The following is a 25,081-nucleotide window of genomic DNA, read 5'->3' as shown; positions in this document are numbered from 1 at the left end:
CTCTAAGCTGGAGCAGAACCGTCCTGTTCCGCAACAGTGCCAGCAGGGTTTTTTCTTTTTCTTTCCCCATCTCCCCAACACCCGTATGGATGGTGCTGAACTGCCCAGACTTTGCTGTGTGGTGTGTCAACCAGTGACGACTAATAAGCAAGAGGGACTTTGCAAGGACTGGACAGTGAAAGAAAGACGAATTCTGTAGCCCATGCTTGAGACACCTGCAAGTGGTCAGGCTGCATTCATTAAAAGAAGCCCCCTCTGTCTATAGCCCTCTCCATATGCCTTTGCCAAGCCAACAAGCACCAGTGCCAAACAGTGTCAGTTCTCACCTGTCTAGGATATCTCAGGATGAGAGCAATCTGACTAGAATGAACATCCTGCAAACGCACTGCAATCAAAAAGGAGTGAGAAGTCTAGACTCACCTCCGTATCATCACTGTAGATGTAATAGAGAACTCGGATGAAAATCTCTTCTGAAATCTTATGAAGGGTCACAACGGGGATGCTGGGTTGGGTCTGCAACTCCTCACTCTCAGAGAAGTGGTCCTCTAGGAGGGCTTTGAAATAGTCACTGCGGCCACAGAAAAATGCCTGCAAATAAAAGGGGGAAAATAGGCCTGACAGAATGGAAAGCCATCTCCTTGGGTAAAGGCAGTGGTGGGGTTCAGTGACAGGTCTGGGAGCACCTCAGGCACAGCATTACAAGGCAAACACAAAAACAAAAACACACAAGCCCAAATTAACCCTAAAACTAACCTAGGCCCTTTTGGGTTTATCAAGATTTGGTCTGGCATGTATGACCTGACTCCACGTGATCAGGTATGTGTGTGCTGTGAGCACACATATCCTTCCCCACCCCTGGTGCAACAGGGGTCCCCTTCCCTAATCACGTGGGCAGGTGGTTCATCTGAACATCTCCCCTACACGTGGCTCAAATTTAGTATTTAGGCCACATGTAGAGGAGCAGTACGGATGAACCACCTGTTAAGAGAGCTGGAGGGGAGATTTCTTTGTCTAACCCAGCTGCAACAGAAGTGCACATGTAAGGAGAGTACTGCTAATTAATACTGTCTGGAGACATGGAGTTAAAGTTCTAAATTAAGTAGTTTATTTAGGAAATCCATGAGATAGATTAAGGCTTATATGCCTTTCTGCTAGCTGCATACAGAAAGAAGGGAAGGAGAAGGAGGAAGTCCCTCTCCAGGTGAGAGAATGAAACCTGAGACTATCAGTTTAACAAAGGTAGAGTAGAGAAAGCATAGCCAGAGGCAATGCCCTTACTGGCTCTCTCTACCTAACTGTTGTGAAGGGTCGATGCCATCAGGAGCTGTGTCTCAAACATCACCAGCCTATGTGATGTGGGGAGAGGACCCCTGTGCACCAGGAAGGGGTGGGGGAGACATGTACCCATGGCATGTACACATCCTTACTGCATGTTGGCAGCCAGTGGACAAAGTATAATCCTAACTTGCCCAATCCAATATCCAAAAAAGAGGAAATCAAAGCAGCAACACTCTCATAGTGAAGACTGAGTCACAGGATGAATTTCTGCAGCCATACACAAGTAGAAACTGCTAATCAGGATCACAGTGACTGGAAAGTCACCAGTTCAGCAGAGCTGGGACATACAGAAAAGCATGCAGTGACATTCTCATTCACAGACGGAAGCTTCACTTCATGCAGCTGCAGATCTATAATTGCTATTTTCAGTGTCACACAGTACTATAGCTGTATGACTGAGAAACGCAGCCACTGATAAACATTTAATATCCATCTGCCCTGAAAGGTATTGGAAATCCATTTAGCTCGACAACTTTGACACCTATCACAAAACTAAATGTGTTGGATTAAATTCCAAAAGAAGAATTATTTAATTACTAATGCACATTCCCTCAACAACGATTTTTCTACCATGCAGGTTAAAGGAGACTCTGATAAGAGCTAGCAAGTTAATGTTCTGCTACACCAGACATTACTTACTAGACAAAGACCTTGCATATGAATTGCAGTAGGGAAGATTGTGGGGATTGCCGTAGACATTTCCCCCCTGAATCTAGCTTAAAGGAGCAACAGGATACTTGTCAGTCTCTTTTAAAGACAGGGGAGTGTCACTCCACCCTTAGAAAACACACTGGTGAACTCTCTCATGTTGGAGGATGCAACTAAGGAGGAATGGTAGGTTAGGTTAATAGAAGTGCATACCTTGTGGCACAAGAAATTGTAGTTGGCCACCCGGAAACACACATCAGGACAGCTGCTGAAGTTGTCAGTGCTGTCAAATGGCAACTCTCCAAAACCTACCTAAATTAAATTTTTTAAAAAGTTATGTTAGGACTTCTTCTGCATTAGAATTTATCTAGCAAAAGCATGTTTTAAAATTATACCAGACACTGATATTATTTTGTATCTAAACAATAAATCCACAAAATCCTCAGTATTCTAATATCTGGGTGCTGAAGGACTGGCAATCTTCAAAATGTGTCAATAATTAACATTAACCAACCTTTGTAAAACAATCTGTGCCAAGAAAGAACCAATTTCTTTGACTAGGAGCAAAGAGCTTTACGGCCAATGAGAAGGGGAGGGGCAGGCATGCACTTTCAAGAAAGCAGATGTGAACACGGAAATGGAGTCCAATGAAGATTTCTTGCCACATGTCTTTAAACACACACTTGTCTCCCATTAATGTGTGAAGCAACCGAAGTCTGCTGCATACTGAATGCAATATCTGAAAGGGCACACATACACACCCATCTTTCCCCCTAATTAGGCAGCATTAAAATGTTCTACATGTGAGGAAATGGAAGCCACTTCACCCTCCTTTGGCAAGAAGGCAGTGACCATGTTCCAAGTTCAGAAAACATGTATTTTTATTTAAAATATTTCTATACTGCCCAAAACTTGCATCTCTGGGTGGTTTACAATTAAGCAATAATTGTATTGCTTAATTGTAAGCAATAGTTCCAAAGATTTCCAGTATGAAATGAAGAGTCAGGGGAAAGATGGTACTTTTGTATGCCTACAAATGCTAGCAGGCCAAATTGAGGTGCATCTAGGAAATATACAGTGCTTTAGAATATAGTTCAGCTGAAGACTTTTGTAACATAATGAATTAGCAAACAACATATTTTTCTAAACAGACTATAAGCAGCAGTTGTATTTTATCAGTAATAGCATTAGAAGTCTAGTAATTTTACTACACCTGCATTTTGATTCAGGGGTTTATTTATGTTAATCGGGGATGGGGGTGGGATAAGGGCAGAGAGTCAAATATGGCAAATTTTAAAGTGCCAAACTGAGCTTTTAGTTAAAGTTAAGTTTAAGTTCTCTTTAAGTTTTAAGGGGAAAGGGCAACAGGGGCGCATGGATTCTCTTCCATTTGTTAGGTGATTTCAGAGAACAACTTCTTTTCCAATATGATGTTCGTACTCAACATGTGGTAGGAATCAGTGGAACAAGGTTGTCTGAAGGCGGAGGGAGGCAATGCATAAGGGACTGCATATGCCAGCGCTTGTTGGATAAGCTGTGAACATCTTTTCTCCCCCTCACCTCCCACAGTTTCTAACATAAAATCTCACTTGTACAGTTTCCTGGCACAACATCAGAGACGCACATAGTACTTTACGGAAATAGGAGAAGCCAGTGCCCCTATTCCCCAAGCACTTGGTATCTAAGTTGTAGTAGCAATATGAACAGGTTAAAAAAGGGATGGGTAATAGCAGTGCTGTCTTGAGGGTGCTTACAGAAGACCTCGCTTCTTTTACATAGAAAGCTGCCTTAAACTGAGTCAGACCATCTAGCTCAGTATGTATTGCCTACTCCACTTGGCAGCAGCTCTCCAGGATTTCAGACAGGAGTCTGCTCTACTACAAAGGTACCCCCCGCCACACACCTCTCTGCTCAATATTCTAAGCTTTTTTTTTTCTGGAGGAAAACCCATCAAATTGAGGAAACTCATGAGGCCTCTTGACTTTGATCTGGGAGCTATGTGATCTGCAATGAACAGGTAATAAGATTCAGAAGGCTGCAGTACTTTAATAAAGACGAAAGAGAACAATTATGTATTAGCAAAGGTGGAATGGGCTAGTACAGTAGGAAAAAAGGAATCACTTGAAACCCATGGCAATGGCCATCAGTACCGAAAAAGGAATGCTGCCAGGAATAGAGAATGTCAAGATAAAATCTAGAGTTGAAAGGGTCTACATCTAATCCAATTTCCTGTTCAATGCAAGAAATTGAAAGTGTCCCCAACAGATGGCCACCTAGCTTCTGCCTGAAGAACTCCAGAGACAATCTACCCACCTGCCCAAGTAGTAGGTTCCACTGTCAAATTGCTCTTCCCATTAAGCAGTTTCTCCTAATGTTCAACTGAAGTCCAACCTCCAGTAACTTAAGCCCATTCGATCTAGTCCAGCCCTCTGGGTCAGCAAAGCCCTCTGCTTTGGGAAAACCTTTCCGATATTTGAAGAGTATTACCATGTCCCCATGCAATCTTCTTTTCTCGAAGCTAAACATACTCCATTCCTTCAACTTTTCCTGCTACGGCTTGTTTTCTAGCCCTGGCCATCTTCATTGCCCTCCTCTGAACCTGTTCTAATCCATCTACATCCTTTGTGAAGTGCATGAGGCAAATTATTAGTGAGCACACAGAAATGCCATTGATTCAAATGGCAAACAACTTTATGTCATCATCTACCTTCAAAGTCTAGCCACAGTACCTTTAACACATAGCTCCCTCAGACTGGACTGGCAAGGAGAGAGATCCCTAGAATTTGCCTTGAATTTGTACGGTCATAATTATGATTGGACATTACTGGATCTGGACTATGCAGCTTTAGGGTTTTTTGAGCCCTGTGCACTGGAACACCATCAAGAGTCATGGCAGCAGCTACTGGGGCTATTCACACAACTGTGCAGGCAGGAAGGCAGAGTTCAACCTACCTTCCCCCAGATGACTGATCTTCGTTTCTTTGGCATGTGAGCTACGCACCCACATGACCTGCACTTCTGGAAGCAGAGGCCAGGACTAGTTTTCCCAGTCTCCGGAGAGCCCACAAGGCACCATACGATGAGCACAGTGCTTTGCGGGAGGCGCCCATCTCTGTGTCTCCTCAGACTGTGTGCAGCCCAAGGAGACACGTGACCCTGGCAGCTGGGTTAAGGGAGCGCTCACTCTCTTAAACTTGTCTAGGAGCCAAGCTTGGCCGGGGTGGGGTGGGGGGGGGCAGGGTAAGGCTGGGCAGGAGCACTGGCATCTGTGTGGATCCAGGTGCTCCACACGAGCAGCCTAGCCCAGCATCATTATCTGGACACACAAAGACTTCATTGAATGTTTGCCCACCATCATTTCAGGGCATAGTCCTTTGGGGAAAATGCCCCCTAAGAAAGTCTCTTAGTGTTACCTTTTTCAGCATGGATCACAGCCACGGTCTCCCCCAGGCTGCTGCAGCTGCAGTGCCATTTCTTTCTCTGATCTCTCCTTTGAGTGGTTCTGCTGCAGATAGGGCTGCTTGCATGGTACTTTCCCTGCACCTCTGCCTCTCAGCATCCCTCTGTATTTTCTAACAGAGACAGAGTGTGCCAGCAAGCTGGAAGGGGGCTGCTTCCACAGTATTAGCTGCAATGGGTGCGCCTGATAAGGCGGTTTCCCTTCCTCTAGGTGAACACTCTCACCTCTTTCACACACCTACACACCCCACACTACTCAAAGGAGGAGGTGCTTTTCAGATCCTCAAAAATGTTTGCAAAAGTGGTTCTCTGTTTGAACTTAGCCCTCATGGATGCTTACCTCAGGACTCCCTCCCTCCCCCGCCCCACAGCTTTACCTAGGAGCACATCAGGAAAGACGCACTTCCCTTCTTTATGTTCTCATCTAGTAAAGGCCCAGTCTGGGTATCATGTACTGGTTAGGTCATCTGAATTCAGGCATTAATTGATCCTTTAATAAAATGGAATCAGACACAGGCCTGGGTTCCATATAATTCTGGGTTGGCAGCTCTGGGTTGAATGTTGGGGTCAGGTTGTCCCCAACAGGCTTGGCACATACTAGAGACAAGAGACCGCTTTATTAGTGGGAGTAGCTGGCAAGCACCAGCAAATGCGCATTGGGGATGAGATGGGAGCCAAAGCAAAGAGGGGGCCCACAGTGAGCCCATTCAGCATGCTGCAATACCGGGGCCTGGGTAGCTGCATCCCTTTACACTACCCTAACACTGCCTTCCTGACTTCCATTTTATAAGAAGGAACTTGGACTGTGCAGTACAAGTGCTGCAAATGAGTAGCAAATCTGCCCAGAGACATACGCAGGGTATCAATAAAAATAAAAATAAAATAAAATCCATTACATGCATACTGATTTACCCAACATTGTATAGCTGCAATACAGGGATAGGGGAGAAAGGAGAGAGCTGGTTTGGGATTTTTAGCACAGAATTCTATCACTGCAAAGCTTTTCTACTGCTGAGTTATGAAAAGCTGCTATACAATCCAGACTTATGCAGTCACTTAACTTCCTGGATTTTATACTATTTTGTAAATGAAGGCAGATGTATGGAAATTTACAGGGTGTTGGTTTTTAATTTAAAGGAGAGAGAAAAATGGCAAGTGAACTGTGGGAGAAGTAATCTAAATTTAGCCACAAAGGGAATATGGCTTGAGCTCAAGTGTTATTGGTTATACACAACTAATGTAATCAGTTCCATTTGTTGTCTAAAACTTAGGGGACAAATAGCAGCTTGCCTTCTTGTACCTGTTCATTATTGTTTTGCACAGAGGATTTTTTTTTTTAAACACACACACACAATTGGTGACTAATTTCAAGCAAACATGATAACCTGGATAGGTACCAAAGCCTCCTGAAATAAAGCTGTAAAGTACCTTGTACTTCTGAAGTGCCAGATATGCAGACTAATGCTTCAGCTAACATTTAGGAGGAAATATAAAAGAGTATTGTAGGGATAAAGAACCAGAGATAACTATAATCCTGTTAGAGAGAGGATTATACCTGACCTTATTTTGAGAAGAAGGGGTGGGGGTGCGATCTGAAGGCAGGTACAAATTAGACATTACCAATTGGTTATGCTGCACATGTTCCTTCTCCCATCCCCTTTACTTCTGGAGCACAATTCCTGTACTAGTCTTAACCATGGATCATCATGGTTCTTGTTTAGCCCAGTTTCAAACCATGTTTAAGCTTGGCAGAGGGGATTTGAATTCCCAAAGAGAGAGGGCAGAAAAGTGTATGTGATCCTGTCTTAACCATGGTTAACTTTTAGGCTGATAATGTTAGCCATGCTTAAGGATCATCATGGTTCTTGTTTAGTCCAGTTTCAAACCATGTTTAAGCTTGGCAGGGGGTATTTGGATTCCCAAAGAGAGAAGGGAGAAGAGTGCATGTGATCCTGTAGGACACCATGGACAGCCAGGAAAATAAACAAATGGATTATTGAACAAATCAATCCAGAATTTTCACTCAAGACACAGATGACCAGGCTCAAACTATCATACTTTGGACACATTATGCAAAAACACAGCTCCCTTGAGAAGTCCATAATGCTGGGAAAAGTTGAAGGAAAGAGAAGAAGACAACCAGCAGCAAGGTTGTGTTTGCACTATTGTGCAACTATTAAAACTATTTAAATAGTTACCTATTCAAATAGGTAAACTATTGTGTTTTAATAGTTTGATTTTAATTGTTAATTTGTTTTGTTTTTATCATGCTGTGAACCGCTCTGAGCCATTTCGGAAGGGCGGTATATAAATCTAATAAATAGATAAATAAATAAATAAATGTGGATGGACTTGATTACAACAGCAATGAATGCACCACAGAGAGACCTTAAAGGCCAAGTTGAAGACAGATCATCCTGGAGAGAATCTGTCTATGTGGCTGCTAAGTCGACACTGACTTGATGGCACTTAATCAATCAAGGGGAGAAGAAGGAGGAGGAATCTGAAGAATTTACTCATGGTATTTGGTTTCTCCCACTCCCTACCAAAGGAAGAAGAGAGACATGGAAGGAAACCATGAGTACAAAAGAGTGTAACTTTCCATTTGGCAGAAGGCATCTAGGAAAAGAAGATTCTCTCCATACTCACAAGGGCTGACACAGAGGTAATCCAATATATGTCAAATAAAATATCGAATGCAATAAAGTTCTCCTGCCTTAGGGTGAATTTGTTGCAAGAAGCTTATTTTAAGCAAGGAAACCAACAAGCTTTATTAAACTGCTCAGATTTAAAGCCCATAGGAACTCCTTAACATGAAGGCCATTTTAAAATGAGTTTACTTTTGTTCGGATCCAAAAGAAGCAGCAGCAATTTAAAAGGAAGAAAAATATGGAAAAGAGTTTACATAGAATTAAGCACACACAAACAAAAGAGGACTGAGAACCAAAATGCTGCTCAGTGTAACTGATGTGCAGTCACAAGGGGCATGCAGATGGGTATCATTACTTCACACAGCAAGTGTATTTATGCCTTCGTTTTCTCCCACACATTCTCACAAATGAAAAGGGACATCTTATGGACTCTGACATTTCCTTATGCAGATAAGTCTGAGCTCCACCAACATCTGAGACCAAACATATAACCATGTGGGAGGGTGGGGAGTACAAGTCCCCTTTTAAGATGCAAGAACATGCAACAAAAAGCTGACACACAAGAGCACTCACGCATCTACAATATACAACGTAAGTTGCAAGGGGCAAAATGGCCCTTACCACCATAAACAGCTACTATTCTGTGCCAGGGAACAAGAAGAGAGAGAGTTTAATCTACCACTGAGTTATGACAAACATCCAAAACCACGAATCCTATCCCTAGCATCAGAGCAAATTGGATCAGAAGGTCTAAACATAGAGCACACCCAGATATGACTCCAAGGCATAGCTGGTGCTCCCCCCACCAAATATTTCCCATTCCCCTATCTACCATACTGAAACTTTAAAGCAATGTGTCAGACAATACAATTATAATATATTATGGCCCTAGTTAAAAGGCCTCCATTGTTTAAAGAAGTCTCATTCACTCACTTCTCTACCCCCAGAACAAGTAACAGAAACTGGTGCACCCAGATAGGCAGGAGACTCCTCCAGCCTCCCAGGAGCTAGGCCAAGCCCTTAGCTTCCTTCCTAGCCAGGGACTGGGCTGAGTGAGACTATGCATGCACAGTAAGCTCTCCTGAAGATGTCAGCTGAGCTGGTACTGACCTCTCTTCATATCCCAGTCTTGGATAGGAAGAGACAACTAACCTGGAAATCCAAAGCAACAGCATTTTCTAAAAGGATTCTGGCCCATTTTCTGAACAAGTTTGAATATGTCAAACAAGCTTCATTAATGAAGTTCTGCCTTCACACAATCACAAGAACTCTGGTTTAAAAGTTAATCAGGATTAGTGAGCCCTGCAGAGCCAACTGTGAGAACCCAGAATTTCAGGGCAATCCTGGTCAAACTGTTCCAGTTAATCATCATTAACAAGGATAGATCAGATCCTGGTTATCTATCTTGATTAATTACAAGTTAATTATCCATCCCGGTTAGTAATTGTGATTAATTGGACCAGGATTGCCCTGAAATTCTGGGTTCTCAATCGACTCTGCAGGGCTCACTAACCCTAATTAACTTTTAAACCAGGATCCTTGTGAATGTGTGAAGGCAGCCAAGGTAAATAGACTAATGACTCTATAAGTATTCAATGTATAGCAAAATCCTCACTTCTCTAATAACATTCTCTGCCACTCTCTTCACCCCAACAACTAGTTCTAGATTCACTCCAGAATACACCCTTACCTTTTCATTTTTCCTAATATTGCCTCCAGTGTTCTCTAATTTTTTTCATCTGTGCACAGAATGAGTTTTGTTCTGGGCAGGAGTATCAAAGCAGTGTGTGCACATATGCATTCAGAATAGGGCCTTCCTGATTCAACCTGAGTGGGAACTAAAATTAACTGAGCGGATATTAAAAAAACTTGTGAGCGCAGGCATGTGTGCATGCGTTAGAGGTAACACTGATTGCCTCTATAGCATTAGGCACAAGAAACTACGTGTTTTCCTTAGAATGGAAAATAAGATGAAACCCTTGACAACCAAGTTGTAAAGTTGCAAAGTTATCTGAGCTAGCAATACTGCTAATTGCTAAGTGTGTGAGAGACTACATTTCTTGTGCTATTTGTGGTACATTTCTGAAAAGTGGAATAGAAAGGAAGGTTTGGTTAGACTGTCACATCTGGCCAAGAACTGAGCAGGTCAAATGCATGGTACTCCAGTGCAAGGGGGTCTAATCTTTGCTTGGCGAGAGACCATAGCATGTTGTATTACCATGTTTTCCCATAGGTATGAGCAAACCGAACATAAAAACAGAAGATGGCTGCTGTTCTGCATTAAAAATCAGGCACATACCATGCATTTACAAAAACCAGAAGCACTAGTGATGGATTAGGATAGGCATAAAGTAGGGTACCAGTTTTCCCTCTAACAGGTATTCCCAGATGTTGTTGACTACAAGCCCCAGCATCCCCAGCTGCAATAGCCTTTGCTTGGGGATTATGGGAGTTGTAGTCAACAACATCTGGGAATCCCTCTTACAGGGAACACTGTAGGGTATCATCAAAGGGAGAAGGAAAGAGAAAGAAGAAGATCAAAGTAGTGATAGAAAATGGAAGATTAGATCATTTTGAAAATGTAAATACCTTCCTAAGAGAAGACATAATTATCTATGGTTGCTGAAGATTAATTTTGAAACATGCTTGGGTAGTGGACCAATCTGCAACAAAAATTATATTTTCTAGCCAAGTTTCAAGATTTACTTCCCTTGTGTTTCTGCTTATCCTATCTACATGGCAAACTACAGAGAAACAACAGCTACACATGAATGGTGTAAACCAAACACGAGGGAGGGGAATCAGCTTTCTAGCATACTACCTTCTTTTGGAAGGGGGACCGTTCTCTCTTGATTCCAGATGTGCACCTAAAGCACAGAACAGTGTGAGAAGTTCCCATTCAGATATGTTCAAAGAGGATCACCTCTTATGTACAGCTACATGAATACATGAATGCTAAGGGGGTAAATCACCTGTAAGAAGGGAAGGGAGCAGAGAAGAGCAGGGCACCCAGCAGGACTAGGGCCTTCACACCACGGAAACAGGAACTGGCAAAGTTCAACAGTAACCGAGCGGCAATTATTAGGACATCAACAGGAAGTGGGCAGGCAGGGTACTTTGCTGAACCTGAACCATCCCAACAAAAACACAGATCAAGCTAAATAAATAGAAGGAACAAAGAGCAGAAGACCTCAAAAGGTATTTCAGCTCAGTTCTTTCTGACAGTTAACCCTGCTAATTGAGCAAAGAGGTACCTTTTAAAGTGGCGATTCTCTTAGCAGGAGAAGAACATCTGGCCCTATTTAACCTCAACACAATGTCTCTACAGTGGCTGTTGCTGGTGTCAATCTTGAGTTTCTTTTTAGACTGTGAGTCATTTGGGGACAAGGAACCATCTTATTTATTTATCTTTCTATGTAAATCACTTTGAAAACTTGTTGAAAAGTTCATAGAATATATGTATATTCTACAAAAATACATATTCGTGAAAACCAAAAGTGTCTTCCAGTTCCATACCATCTCAAAACAATAAGGTGCCTTCCCTTCTCTCCTTCATTGGTTCCAAGCTTGATAAACACCTCTTGTGTACAGATTCAATGCAGCACAGAATGCACTGCCTTCCTAATATGGTGGTTCCCAAATGCACATTTTTATTATTTTTAAACTATGCTGGTCTATGACCGTAATAAAGCTTGATTTGATTTGATTTTTTTTTAAAAGAAAACATCCAGGGATTTGATCTTTGCAAGGAAGGAACAATTTGGAAATGAAGGATCTTCCTTGCACGATTGAAGATATTTACTATGCAACACAAAGAGCTCACTCAGCCACCTGACAAGTAAGCATGTGCCACTCAGATAAGGAAGCAAGCAACAGTAAGTCCCAAAGTGAGCACAACAGAATACCACATATGATTACAGGGCCCCTGAAGGCTCAAACTGGAAGGCCCCCCAGCAAGGAAAGGGAAGCAAACAAAAACAAAAGAGAACTTCCTACCCTGAGTTCAGCTGGCAGGGCGCAGTCTGCTAGCAAAGCCAGGTCTTCCTGCAGCCGGGAGTTACCTGGGGGTTCAATCGTCAGCACCTTCACACAGGTCCCTGGCTTGGAAGAAACTGGGAGGAGGCAAAAACAAGCAAACAAAAAAAATCCAAAGTAGTATAGAACCTTGAACACTATAGACATTCTCTTTTTAAATAGTCATAAATTGAATTTATCTTCAAAAAAATTCAACATCTTTATGACAATAGTATAGAATGACCCAAATCGTCTCTCTTGCATGCAATTACTAGAACAATAAGCATAACAGAAAAGCTCTCTTCAAACACTGCAAGAGCTGGGGATGCAATATTGGCATACCGAGTTCCAAGGAAGTTGAGGCAAAACAGCCACACATGTGGCACATAAGGGATTGCTCCACTGTCTAAGTCACTTCAGGAGCAATATCCAGACAAAAGGCTTTCCTATGATTAACTATGAGGCTATACTGTGAGTTTGAATTTCTGCCCACAAAAGAGATGCAAAAAGTTGATTCTTTTACTCCGGACACAAATCAGGCTACGCTCCAATGTGCAATTAAAACCCCGAATCCTGTCTGGTATGCTCCACGATAGCTCGCAGGGACTTTGGGGTCAATCTGGCTGATATGTGAACATACACCCTGCATTCTGGAGGAGAAATGAGCTATAAGCCCCAGCTGGAAATGCTCCTCTTGGCAGGAAGCTGAAAGGCAGCTGGAACTCGAAAATGGTCCAAACACACACCGAGAGAAGCTATTCACACGGGCAGGCAAAACCAGGCTAAGGAAGCCCAACCCGGTTTTGTTGGTACGTGTGCAACGCCGGGATTGGATCTGATTCTGGCGGCACCTCAGCAGCAAACCTGCCCTTAGCAAGCACTCTTCTAACCCCATTTCTGTGATCGTCTGACAGCCATGGCTGCTCACAGCCGTAGCTGGCAGACGGCGGAGATCCTGGGCAATTTTGAGGAGGGGAGATCCCCATAATGCACCGTAAGTGCGAGATGCATTATTGGAGCTCGGGGGGCGGGGGAATGCTTCTCGGCACCCTGGCCCTGAGCTATCCGTAGCAGCCGGTAGTTGTCTGAGAGGGCGATCTGCCTGCCAAAGAGAACACTCTTGATTGTCTCTTTAGGGCTTCCTCCCTGCTAACCCTCTAGCCCTTTCTCATTGCTCATGAGAAAGGGCTCAGAATGTGGTTTGAGAGAGATGAGGAAGGAGCTTCCATTTCCTAAAAGAGGCCACTTTCCCAATTTGGGAACAATGTGAACTTCATATTTTAAAACACAACTAAAACTGTGATGAAGTAGATGCATAATATTTGAGACAGGGGTGTAGCTAGGGATTTGCAGAACCAGTCCAGGGGTTTGTGGGTTCAGTTCAGCAGTTCGGGGTCAAACCAACCCCCCCCCAGTTCCGTCTGGACTGGAGCCGAACCCCTGCACAAGTCCACATTTTTTTTAACCTTCAGCCCATTTGGGGGCCTTCCTGTAGGCTATGGGGGGTCCGCAAGGGTTCCCCCTCCCCCCGCCAGCCTCTCACATCACCACCGCGGCCCATCCAGAGCCTCTCTTCTGGCCCATTCGGGCCTCTGTAGATTGGCGCGGTGGCCATTTTGGAGGCCATCACACATGCGCAAATGGCCTCTGCAAGGCCTGGCATGGCCCAGGGCCTCGCAGAGACCATTTGTGCATGCACGGCAGCCATTTATTTATTTTTTAAAGATGGCCACAACTCATGCGCAAATGGTCTCTGTGGGGCCCAGGCCTCGCAGAGGCCATTTGCGCAAGTGCAGCGGCCTCCAAAATGGCCACTGTGCCGATCTACGGAAGCCTAAACAGGCCAGAAAAGAGGATCCGGATGGGCTGCGGCAGTGTTTGAGAGGCCAGCGGGGGGAGGGGGAACCTTCGCGGACTAACCCCCCCCCCCCGCGGCCAGGAAGCCCCTCTAAGTGGCTGAAGGTTAAAAAAATTAAAAAATTCACAAACCCCTCCCAGACCGAGGGGGTTCGAAGGGGTGCCGGTCCGGACCCAAACCAAACCAGGCCAGTCGGTTTTATGCACATCCCTAGGTTTAGCTAGGCGAGAAGAGGCCTGTGTTCACCTCTTTCTCCAGTGGCCCCTCAGAGTGAGAGAGATAATGAAGAAGTTAGGGAGGGGTGGATCTGGGAGGCCCTCAGGAGCTCAGATTCCTTGAACCCATCCGCTCAATTATAGCTACACCCCTGATTTGAGGCAGAAATAGTCACTTAGTGTTGCTCTTACATACTTGTGCACACGATAGCTTCACCTTGTAAACACTGCCTGTGCATTTGCAAGCTCTCTCTACAAGTAGAAGGCTAAGGTTTTTAAAATGAAAGCTAGGATTCTGCAGAAGAGAGTACCCAAGCAATTCTACTCACAGAAGACATGGTTTCAGTCTGAATTTTAAAGTGCCTTAAGGACAACAGTGTAGATTAGAATCAATGCAGCAGAAATGTTTAAGTATAATGAGTTGCATTTAGCAAAATGCCCTCTTGCCCGATCTACATGGCAGCTTAGTTTAATATATTGAGTTACTCAGGTGGTTCTTCTTTCAAATAAGGACCACCTGAGTAACTCAGTATATTGAGCTGCTGTGATCAAAACTAAATCATTGGTATGCATTTATGATGCAGTACTGATTCCAGCATATGATTATTATACCAAATTATTCCTGTGTCTCTTCCCTGCCTCAGCTTTCTACTGTGGTGGTCTTTATTTTAGGGAGCACTGTCTCTTTTGTTAACATTTAAAAAGAAATTGTACAAACTCGCTGTTCTAACACTTTAGGGACTAAGGGATTTATTGAAGTGTAAGCTTTTGTAGCCAATGACTAAATGATCAGTTCACAATTAAAAACTTTGGTTTACACTTCGGAGGCCAACAAGAAAGAGAAAAGCTATCCCTGTGCTGGTTTAACAAGCTAGTATTGCAGCAGAACCAGAACTAGTTTGAGAAGTGTGATTCAGTGGATTTAGAACTTCTCTTATTCCCCCACCTCCTCTGCACTCAGGTGACTCACACCACCAAGAGACATCACTGTTCTTGACATTTTACAGATTACAACACAGGGCTGTCATCATACGACTCCACTCCATGGCATGGTGGGCGAAAGGACACTGCCACTGTATAACTACTTCTCCAGAAAACAACACAGTCACCTGACATGCTCCAGGAAGCTAGCTGGTCTGACTACAGTGTTACCACAGATCCTAGTGGGATAGAGGAATCTACGTCTGCTAGCTGACAAAAAAAGCCACTCCTCTCACAAGGGGAGTGGTTTTTATGCCTTCCAAAATGATACACCATTACCACCAGCACATACCATCAGAAATTATAGCTTTTGTCACTTGAAATTTTGTTCCAATAAGATAGAGGGGGGAGGGATTTGCCCACACTTCTTCCTATGACTTCTCCAAATAGTCCCAGAAGGTGACAAAACTCCTTCCTTGTTCACATAATGGAGTGTTCACATAATGGAGGTTTTCATCTGGATCATAAAATGGTAAAGAGAACGTTTGGTGCTCACCGAAGTAGTAGGTAGGAAGATTAGATTTGTATGGCACAGCAAAACCTAGGTCATATTTGAGTGTGGCAAAGAGCATGTGAAGAGGGGTGATCCACGAAGCATTCCATACTTGAGCTTACCAAAAGACCCTGTGTAAACTTAGTAGTCATGGGATAAAATCACCGGCCCTCCTATGAATTAGTAACTGGTTAAAACTAGTAACAGTAAAGGGTATCATAATGCCCTTTTACAAATCTCTGGTGCCACATTTGGAATACTGCGTGCAGTTCTGGTTACCCCATCTCAGAAATATCGCAGAGCTAGAAAACGTTCAGAAAGGGCAACCAAATGATTAAGGTGCAGGAATACCTGCCCTACAAGGAAAGGCCATAGCATCTGAGCCTTTTTAGTTTAGGGAAATAGATTATTACTAGCTGACCCCGCACAGAGCATCTGTGCGGTCATGCCCTGAGCCTGTGGCATCCCACCCCCCCCAACTCTCACTCACCCTCTCCCCCACATCACAACTCTCTCGCTTGCCCTCCCCCTCTCTCTTGCCTGTGTCGGCCTGTCATTGTCCAACTGTCCTTCAGTCTCCATTTCTCCGCCGGCAGGTGCGGGCGGGCAATAGCAATGCTTTCTAAGGCGGCCAACCGCCAGCCGCTCCCTTCTGCCGAACTCGCTGGCGCTTGCTGATCTGGCCCAACGCAAACTCCCTCCCTCCAACCAACAGCCGACCCCAGCCAGCAAACTTCCTCCTGGCAGCGGGTGTGGCAGGCAGGCACTAACAACGGCCTCCCTGCTGCCCAACCGCTTTCTGCAGCACCCTCGTTCCAGCCTCAAGCTACTTGACGCGTTTTGAGGTGGTTAAAACCACCTCAAAACTGTGGGTGGGTGGTTAAAACCACCCACCCTCTTCTGCCGAATTCCCTGGTGCTTTATGTTGCAGCCCTCCACAAACTCTGTCCCAAGTCCCCAAACTCCCTGCTTCACGACCCCAGCTGGCAAACTCCCTGGCTTTCGCACTGCTCTCCGGCTGCTGCCTTCTCGCTTTCCGAACTCTCACGCTGTCAGCCAATCGCCTCCTCCTCCCTGTCAACCAATCGCCTCCTTTCTGCCAGGTCCCCCCACACGGCCTGTCTTGGAGAATTAATAATATAGATGGAGGATATGATGGAGGTTTATAATGCTATGTGGATTAGAAAAATCCCATCATTATTATGCATGATGTGGGCTAAATGGATTAGGAGAACACCGCCCCCACCCAACCATAATCCTAGAATTTGTGGCCACCCAGGTAAGTTGACTAACAGTAGTTCCAGAACAGACAAGAGAAAGTACTTTCTCACAGAACATATAGTTCATGGAATTCACTGCTACAAAACATGGTGACGGCTACTAACCTAGATAGCTTTAAAAGGGGGATTAGACAAGTTAATGAAGGAGAAATCTGTCAGTGGCTATTGGTAATGATAGGAATGTAGGAAACATAGGAAACTGCCATATACTGAGTCAGACCATTGGTCTATCTAGCTCAGTATTGTCTTCACAGACTGACAGTGGCTTCTCCAAGTTTGCAGGCAGGAATGTCTCTCAGCCCTATCCTGGAGAAGCCAGGCAGGGAACTTGAAACCTTCTGCTCTTCCCAGAGCAGCTTCATCCCCTGAGGGGAATATCTTGCAGTGCTCACACATCAAGTCTCCCATTCAGATGCAACCAGGGCAGACCCTGCTGAGCTATGGGGACAAGTCATGCTTGCTAGCACAAGACCAGCTCTCCTCTCCTGAGGATGATCCTATCAGGGGCATAGCTAGGGGAGAGGGGGCCCGTGTTCATCCCTCTCTTGGGCGGCCCCCCAGAGTGAGGGAGACAATGAAGAAAATAGGGAGGGAAGGAGCTAGAGGGCCCTCAGGAGCTGGGGGCCCGTGTTCTTTGAACCCTTTCATTCAATTATAGCTACGCCCCTGGATCCTATATGAAGCCTCCATATTTAGGTGCAGTATGCCACTGAATATCAGTTACTAGGCAACAAAAAGGAAGGACTACTGCTTTCAGGCTCTGCTTGTGGTTTTCCCCAGAACAAGATGCTGAGCTAGACTGATCCAGCAGAACTCTCCTTATACCCTTAATGTGGAGGTAACCACATACTTGGCTGGATCTCTGCATGACTAATAGCAAGTTGGGTTGCCATGTTCACCAAGGTGAATTAGCATCCTTTCCTCAGGTCTTGTAGCAGACAACTGCTCAGCGTAGTAAGATTTTGTTTTATTACAATCAACAGTCATTTTGTGGGTCCCATTTGGCACCAGATGTAGGGTAAAAAGATTTTAATGAACAGACAACAGAAACAGACAGACCTCATAGTGAGAAAATAGCCTACAAAATCTCATCAGCACAAGCAACTTTCATGAAAGGACAAAACTACTGCGCCAAAGACATGGCAGTTTGATTGTTGCAGTTTTGCCTCGAACCTTACAAAGCACTTTTACAAATAGTCCCACAGAGAAATAGGGAGCCTAGTGACAATTTAAAAGCAAAGGACATGTGTGCATGCAATTGCTCCAAAGGAGGACTGAAACAGCCTTTCTATCTAACCCAAGAGACTCTTAAAAGCAGTAAGAGAGGCATTTTTTGTTTGTTTTAAAGAACAGATCATCATCAAAGGGTTGCAAATCGAAAGCCAGCATCGTGTAGTGGCTAGAGTGCTGGACTAGGACCAGGGAGACCCAAGTTCAAATCCCCATTCAGCCATGATACTTGCTGGGTGATTCTGGGCCAGTCACTTCTCTCTCAGCCTAACCTACTTCACAGGGTTGTTGTGAGGAGAATCCTAAGTATGTAGCACACCGCTCTAGGCTCCTTGGAGGAAGAGTGGGATATAAAATGTAAATTTAAAAAATGTAAATAAAAAACACTTTGATTTGGAGCTTCCAGCTCATTTAGAAGATGGAAGTGTTACTACCTGTAAGTACATAGGTAACACACAAAGACATGCAAGCTGAAGAACAGAGCGTGAATAGAACAGCAGGAGGCTTCCAATGAATTTCCTCCCCACCTACCCCACACTGCATTATGTGTGGCATGTAGTTAATCTAGTAACCAGCAAAACAGTAAACAAACAATTTTTACTATGAGTTCTGTCCACTGTTGCAGAAATGTGGGGAAACAATATCTCCTGTGACAGGTTAAAAGATGCAGCTTGCTTTGACAGTGTGGTATAGATTTAAGGAGAAACAAGACTGTGTGGACCTCATGCCCAAGAGAGCAAAATTGCACTACTTAGATTTTTGAGAGGATTTTACACAAACATAAGTAAGGTCAAAACCAAACATTTGCTGGCAGAAGCAGCAGCAGCAAGATTAATCATTTCACATTTATGAAGGGCAAAGAAAACAGACACTACTTAAAAGAACTAGGAAGCAGCCATACTACTCGCAACATTAAACTTAGTACCAGCAGTATGCCAGATGCATGAAAGGGAGGGGGGGAGACACATGCCTCTGGGCTAGGTGGCCAGATTTGGCTTTTAAAAAGCCAAATTCTGGCTTACAGCCCATTTGACCCACGAGTATACCCCTTAGGTTCTGGCAACTTTGCCTGGGGCACCAGTTCAAAGCCAACTCCTCATCTAGTGGTGCTAAGGAGCTGTTCCTTTTCCGCACACAGGTTAGGGAAGATGAAGGGAGGTTAATGCATTTTGTCTAGCAACTGCAATTAACTTTCCTCTAGTTCTTTCAAACTGGCTGGCTAGGCCAGGGTCGAAGCTGAAGTTTAGTGCTAGAGATAGCAGAGACAGAGGAAATGCAGCGACTTGCTTCATACAAGGTGCTCTAGTCCCAGGGAACAGTCCTATCTCCCTTCCATCCTCACAACCACGGTTCCCTCTAACAAGGATTCCAAGATGTTGTTGACTACAACTCCCAGTATCCCCAACAGTAGTGGCCTTTGGCTGGGGATTCTGGGAGTTGTAGTCAACAACATCTGGGAATCCTTGTTAGAGGGAACATTGCTCACAACCCCCCTCTACCAAGCCCCTTCCCATGCCATCTCAAGGATGAGTGGATAACATGGATATCAACTGACCATAAGAAAAGCCCTGCTGGATCAGATCAACAGTCCATCAAGTCCAGCATCCCATTGTGACCAACAAGGTGCCTTGAAGAGCCTAGAAGCAAGACAAGTTGGCAAATAGCCCTGTCCTGGTGTTGCTTCTCAGCAGCTGGTATATACAGTAGAGCCATACTGCCTCTACATCTGGAGGCAGCGTATAGCTATAAGGACCAGCAATTATTGACAGATGTATTATTAACACCATCCATGTACAGAATGCTTTACCTAGAGTAAAGAGAAAGGTTCCTGTGCCAAAGGCTCACTATCTTCCACTTGTTCTCATTTATCCCTTCTCAAGGCTCTAAATACATCTGCTTGCTTGCATGCAGAAGTTGCCAAGTTCCCTACCTGATAGGGCAGAGAGAGCGAGAGAGAGAGAGAGAGAGAGAGAGAGAGCTGCCTGAAACCTTGGAGAAGCCACTGCCAGTCTGTGTGCAGGCAATACTGAGCTAGATGGACCAATGGTCTGACTCGATATAAGGCAGCTTTCCTAGGTTCCTACAAGAGCTAATTCAGCTGTCCCCTTCCCAGCTTACTTCCACACAAGCACTCATCAGGCACATGCACAAAACAAATGGGTTCCACTCAAACAAACCTTTCCTTTTTCTCCCCACGTGCAGGCACTCAGGTTGTTTACTGAACCAGGCAATAAGGATCCTATTAGTTGGTGGGCACCATAGGTTTACTGATTAACTCAGCTTTGCAGCCCAACATATGCTACTTGGATTCCAATTATTGATTGATTATGTGCCGTCAAGTCAGTGTCGACTCTTAGCGACCACATAGACAGATTCTCTCCAGGATTTGATAAATCAAATTCCAATTATACTTAAGTATAAATTCCCTACTGGGAATGCTACACTTTTTGATTCAAAAGAAAGAGAGGCTTGCTTGAAGGGAAAACCTTTTAGGAGAAAATTTAGCAAATCTTGATCTGAACTAAAAATGTAGCACCTGACATTTATACGAGCAATTACAAAACACTGATGGTAAGTCAGTAACCTCAAACTCTTGTGAGGTATTTCAGTATCATGGCAAACACTGTATCGAAAGGACAACAAGAGACACACAACATAATCCTTATCATGCCCCCAGATCTGCGTTTCTCTTTGAAGATACATTCACACCTAAAGCCTATCTGGGAGGGGGCACAGCTCTTCCCAAGCACAAGCTTTCAAGGATCCCAGTTAGGACTTCAGCTTTGGAGAGTTGCTGCCATTCAAGAATAGACAATACTGGGCTATATGGACCAATGGCCTCATACAGTACAAGACAGCTGTACAAGCAGCCTTAGACCTGCACTTACGGAATTGTTCAAATTTGCTCTAAATATAAGAGCAAATTTATTCTACAAAAATTTATCTCACCTCTCTCACATGATTCAAGACACTTAAAGATAAATGGTAACATGTGCTGTCAAGTCGATTTCAACTCCTGGCGCCCACAGAGCCCTGTGGTTTTCCTTGGTAGAATACAGGAGGGGTTCACCATTGCCTCCTCCCGTGGAGTATGAGATGATGCCTTTCAGCATCTTCCTATATCACTGCTGCCCAATATAGTGCCAGTGGGGATTTGAACAGGCAACCTTCTGTTTGTTAGTCAAGCATTGCCCTGCTGTGCCACTTAAGGTAGTTTCAAGTAGGGATGTGCATGGAACTGGTGGGGGCCGGTTTGACGGCGGTGGGAGGAAGACTTTAAGGGCAGGGGTGGGTGCACTTGCCCCCCACCCGCCACGTTTCCCCCGCCAGTGGGCAAGTCTTTAAGAGGCCATCGAGGCAGCAGCGTACCTCCCTGCTGCCCTGTGCCGCCATTTACCAGATGTAGCTGGAAGCAGGAATTCAGACTAAGGTCCATACACCCGGGCGCTGCACCTTTTAAAAGGGAGTACAGCAGGTCCTTACCTGCTCTCCGCTGTTCCATGCAGCTTCCTGCTGCAGCGTTGCTCCCCACAACAGCCTGTGCGTGGTGTCAGCACAAGCATGCACACGGCCTCCATGTGTGGACCCCATCTGCATGGTCACCATGCTGACCACGCAAATGGCCTCCATGCACGGAGGTCGTGTATGTGCCCGCACCAATGCCACACATGGGCTGTTGGGTGGAGTGATGCCACAGCAGGAAGCTACATGGAGTGGTGGAGCAGGTAAGGACCTGCAATACTCCCTTTAAATGTGCCACTTGGTACTCCCCTCCGTGGCACCTCAGAGCGCTGAACTGGTTCGGCCCTTGCCCGAACCAGTTTGGTGCCAGACCTGTGCACAAACCTCAGTTCGTGCACATCCTTAAAGTCTAGAGCAGGGGTTCCCAACCTGTGGTACTCCAGATGTTCCTGAACTACAATTCCCATCAGCCCCAGCTACAATTTGTTGTGGCTAGGGATTGTGGGAGTTGTAGTGGTTAGAGTGCTGGACTAGGACTGGGGAGACCCGAGTTCAAATCCCCATTCAGCCATGATACTAGCTGGGTGAGTCTGGGCCAGTCACGTCTCTCAGCCTAACCTACTTCACAGGGTTGTTGTGAAAGAGAAACTCAAGTATGTAGTATACCACTCTGGGCTCCTTGGAGGAAGAGTGGGATATAAATATAAAAATAAAATAAAATAAAAAAATAAATAAACCTCTAACCTAGAGAAATGTACCCTGAGATAGTTTTCTATAAGAGGTGGTATACACAGACATACAGTACATAAATCAGGGAGAGAAACGTCTTGAAATTCTAAATGTGTATAAATACTTCTTAATTTGTTTTGCCTTTAAAAGTAAAGTATGCCATCAAGTCGATTGCAACTCCTGGCACCCACAGAGCTCTGTTTTCTTTGGTAGAATACAGGAGCCTTTACTATTTACAAAAAAGGCTTTTCACAAATTTCATTCAATACAAGAAAAAAGCATCCAAAAGAAACAGACATTTATAATTTGCCCAAGGAACATCCTGAGTGCTATCAAACCATGCCGCCTAACCTACTGCTGTAAGTTTCTGGGTGCTACAGAACATTCCCATGAAAGAACAATGCAAGCTTCTTTCATTTGTGCCATGGGCCTGATGAGGAAAAACAACAGTAAATCATGTGGTAAGTGCATATAAGAAAGAAAAAATTAACTTTTATCTGCAGCCTGCCTTCATTTCCATTTGTGAATACTTTATCATTGGACGTTTCTGGGAATACGAGTCCATTGGCACCAATAACCTGAACCTCCAGTGAAGGAAGAACTGAAAGATTTTGCAATTATAGATAGATGCTAAAATATAATCAACTGTTACTAATTCAAGTAGATTTGTGGGTTTTGTGCAACTCATTATCCCTTTAACATGACAACAAAGTGATTTTGTATTACAAACCATCTGCATAGGAAATTAAATTGAAAGGTTCCAAATACATTTCTTGCAATAGTCATATAGGATTGCTTTTCTGTTAAAATATCTGTGCATCCCTGAATTGATCAAGCATCAACATGATGTATATCGTGATAGTGAACTGCACAATTAACTCTACAATACAATTGGATTATCAAATCCAATTCTTACCCTGCAGCAAGATTAACTGGACATGAGGCAAACAACACAAATGCCACCAAAGCATGTTCTGCAGCCCTTATCACCCACATCTGAAAAGAAACCCAAGCCCCTCTATGGCCTCAAGTGACAAGTTGGTCACATGGCCGATGCTTATGTAGGCATCATTCAAAAGGTAGAGTCTAGAACAGGCCTGCTCAACTTAGGCCCCACTGCAGTTTTTGGACTACAACTCCCATAATCCCCAGCCACAGTAAGCAGTAGCCAGGGATTGTGTGAGTTGTAGGCCAACATCTGCAGGAAGGCTGAAGTTGGGCAGCCCTGGTCTAGAACTACACTCCTGGTTGCTGGATGATTATGTCATGACACATTAAGAATATTATTATTATTATTATTATTATTATTACATTTATATCCCGCTCTTCCTCCAAGGAGCCCAGAGTGGTATACTACATACTTGAGTTTCTCTTTCACAACAACCCTGTGAAGTAGGTTAGGCTGAGAGACGTGACTGGCCCAGACTCACCCAGCTAGTATCATGGCTGAATGGGGATTTGAACTCGGGTCTCCCCGGTCCTAGTCCAGCACTCTAACCACTACACCACGCTGGTCTCATAGCAAGGACTTGTCTTGAGCTAACCACTCAATTGTTATATTGGAGATTGTCCTCCAGTATAAGCATAGTGCCCCAACTTAATTTTGCACACCAAGAACCATGTTTGCCACCCCACCAGAACTAGTTTTGATTCTGCACAGGACATGGAGCTGGCCTTCTGCTAATCACTGAACTTGATTGATTGAAAAATTATACAAGTTACTCACAGTCATGCTAAGTTTCCAAAACTCTAGACAGCAACCAAATTTGCTTTTGGCCATTTAGCATGATTCATTAAAACAAAAACAGTGGCTTGTTTCTCCCTTTCGTATAAAGAATGATAGTGCAATGGGGAGGCTTACCAAATTCATACACCTTTTTACACTTGGTTTCCAAATCATCAATGAGATCCTGTAGCCGGCACTGTTTGGCCAATCTTTTGCAGTCACTCACATATTCTACATCAATATCTAGACGACCTGCCGAAAAACAAAAGAGAAGCAGAAACAACATGCCCATTACCCTTTCAATCAGCACCCTTCACCACAGTTATTATTCACTAAGGTCTCTAAAAACAGCAGTATTACATTTAATCTCCAGCACCACCATGTGGCTTAAGGAAGCCTTGTGTTGGTATTCTCTAGAATGGCACACATGCAGCCAGCAAAGCTACTGGTCTTCTGCCACCACTTTTTCAGCTAGGATCATTGCATGATTTTATGGTTGTCATCTGCTGACTCTCTGCTTTTTATTACAGTAAGCTGTTTGTGTTTTTAACCTGATCTTAGCTGTCTTAAGTGGTTCAAAGTAAAACTAGGAAGGCAGGGTACAAGTATTCTTAATAAATATTTTTCAAAGATGTCACCTAAGATAATTCTAATCTTTTACTACTCTCTTTTGTAACTTTTTGTTTGTTTATCATAAATTATAAGTCACTGAGTGCACTGGCAAAAAGGCAGTATATAAATATGGTAAATAAAATACAGTTGTACATGCCCAGATATTAAAAGTGCCCCCCAAAAGATAACATGGAAAGTGTAACATACAAGTCTATTTCTTCTGCAACTAAATTGTTAACATTCACTCTCTTCCAGAGGATTAGCTTGCATATATCCCTCTGTTAAAAACATATGCATGTGTTACACTTTCCAGATCACCTCTTCAATTGCTTCAAGACACACTTGTGAACCCATGTGTTAAAGGAGTAAATAAATGGACAGCTGC

General features: G+C 44.1%; 1 protein-coding gene across 1 annotated transcript in view; it reads right to left on the bottom strand.

The window, feature by feature from the left end:
• The window catches only part of ABTB1 (ankyrin repeat and BTB domain containing 1), a 55,063-nt gene that overhangs the window by 13,287 nt on the left and 16,695 nt on the right, over window positions 1-25,081 (bottom strand). The window contains exons 7-10 of the mRNA XM_053299671.1: window positions 24,220-24,336; window positions 12,093-12,208; window positions 2,200-2,298; window positions 421-588 (exon numbers count right to left, since the gene is read on the bottom strand). Of these exons, the coding sequence (XP_053155646.1) occupies window positions 421-588; window positions 2,200-2,298; window positions 12,093-12,208; window positions 24,220-24,336 (500 nt within the window). The remainder of the gene's footprint in view (window positions 1-420; window positions 589-2,199; window positions 2,299-12,092; window positions 12,209-24,219; window positions 24,337-25,081) is intronic.

The sequence above is a fragment of the Hemicordylus capensis genome, chromosome 2, assembly GCF_027244095.1.
Source record: "Hemicordylus capensis ecotype Gifberg chromosome 2, rHemCap1.1.pri, whole genome shotgun sequence".
NCBI classification, from domain to species: Eukaryota; Metazoa; Chordata; class Lepidosauria; order Squamata; family Cordylidae; genus Hemicordylus; species Hemicordylus capensis.
Note: the sequence above shows the minus strand (reverse complement) of the source record. Positions and strands in the feature narration are given on the sequence as shown.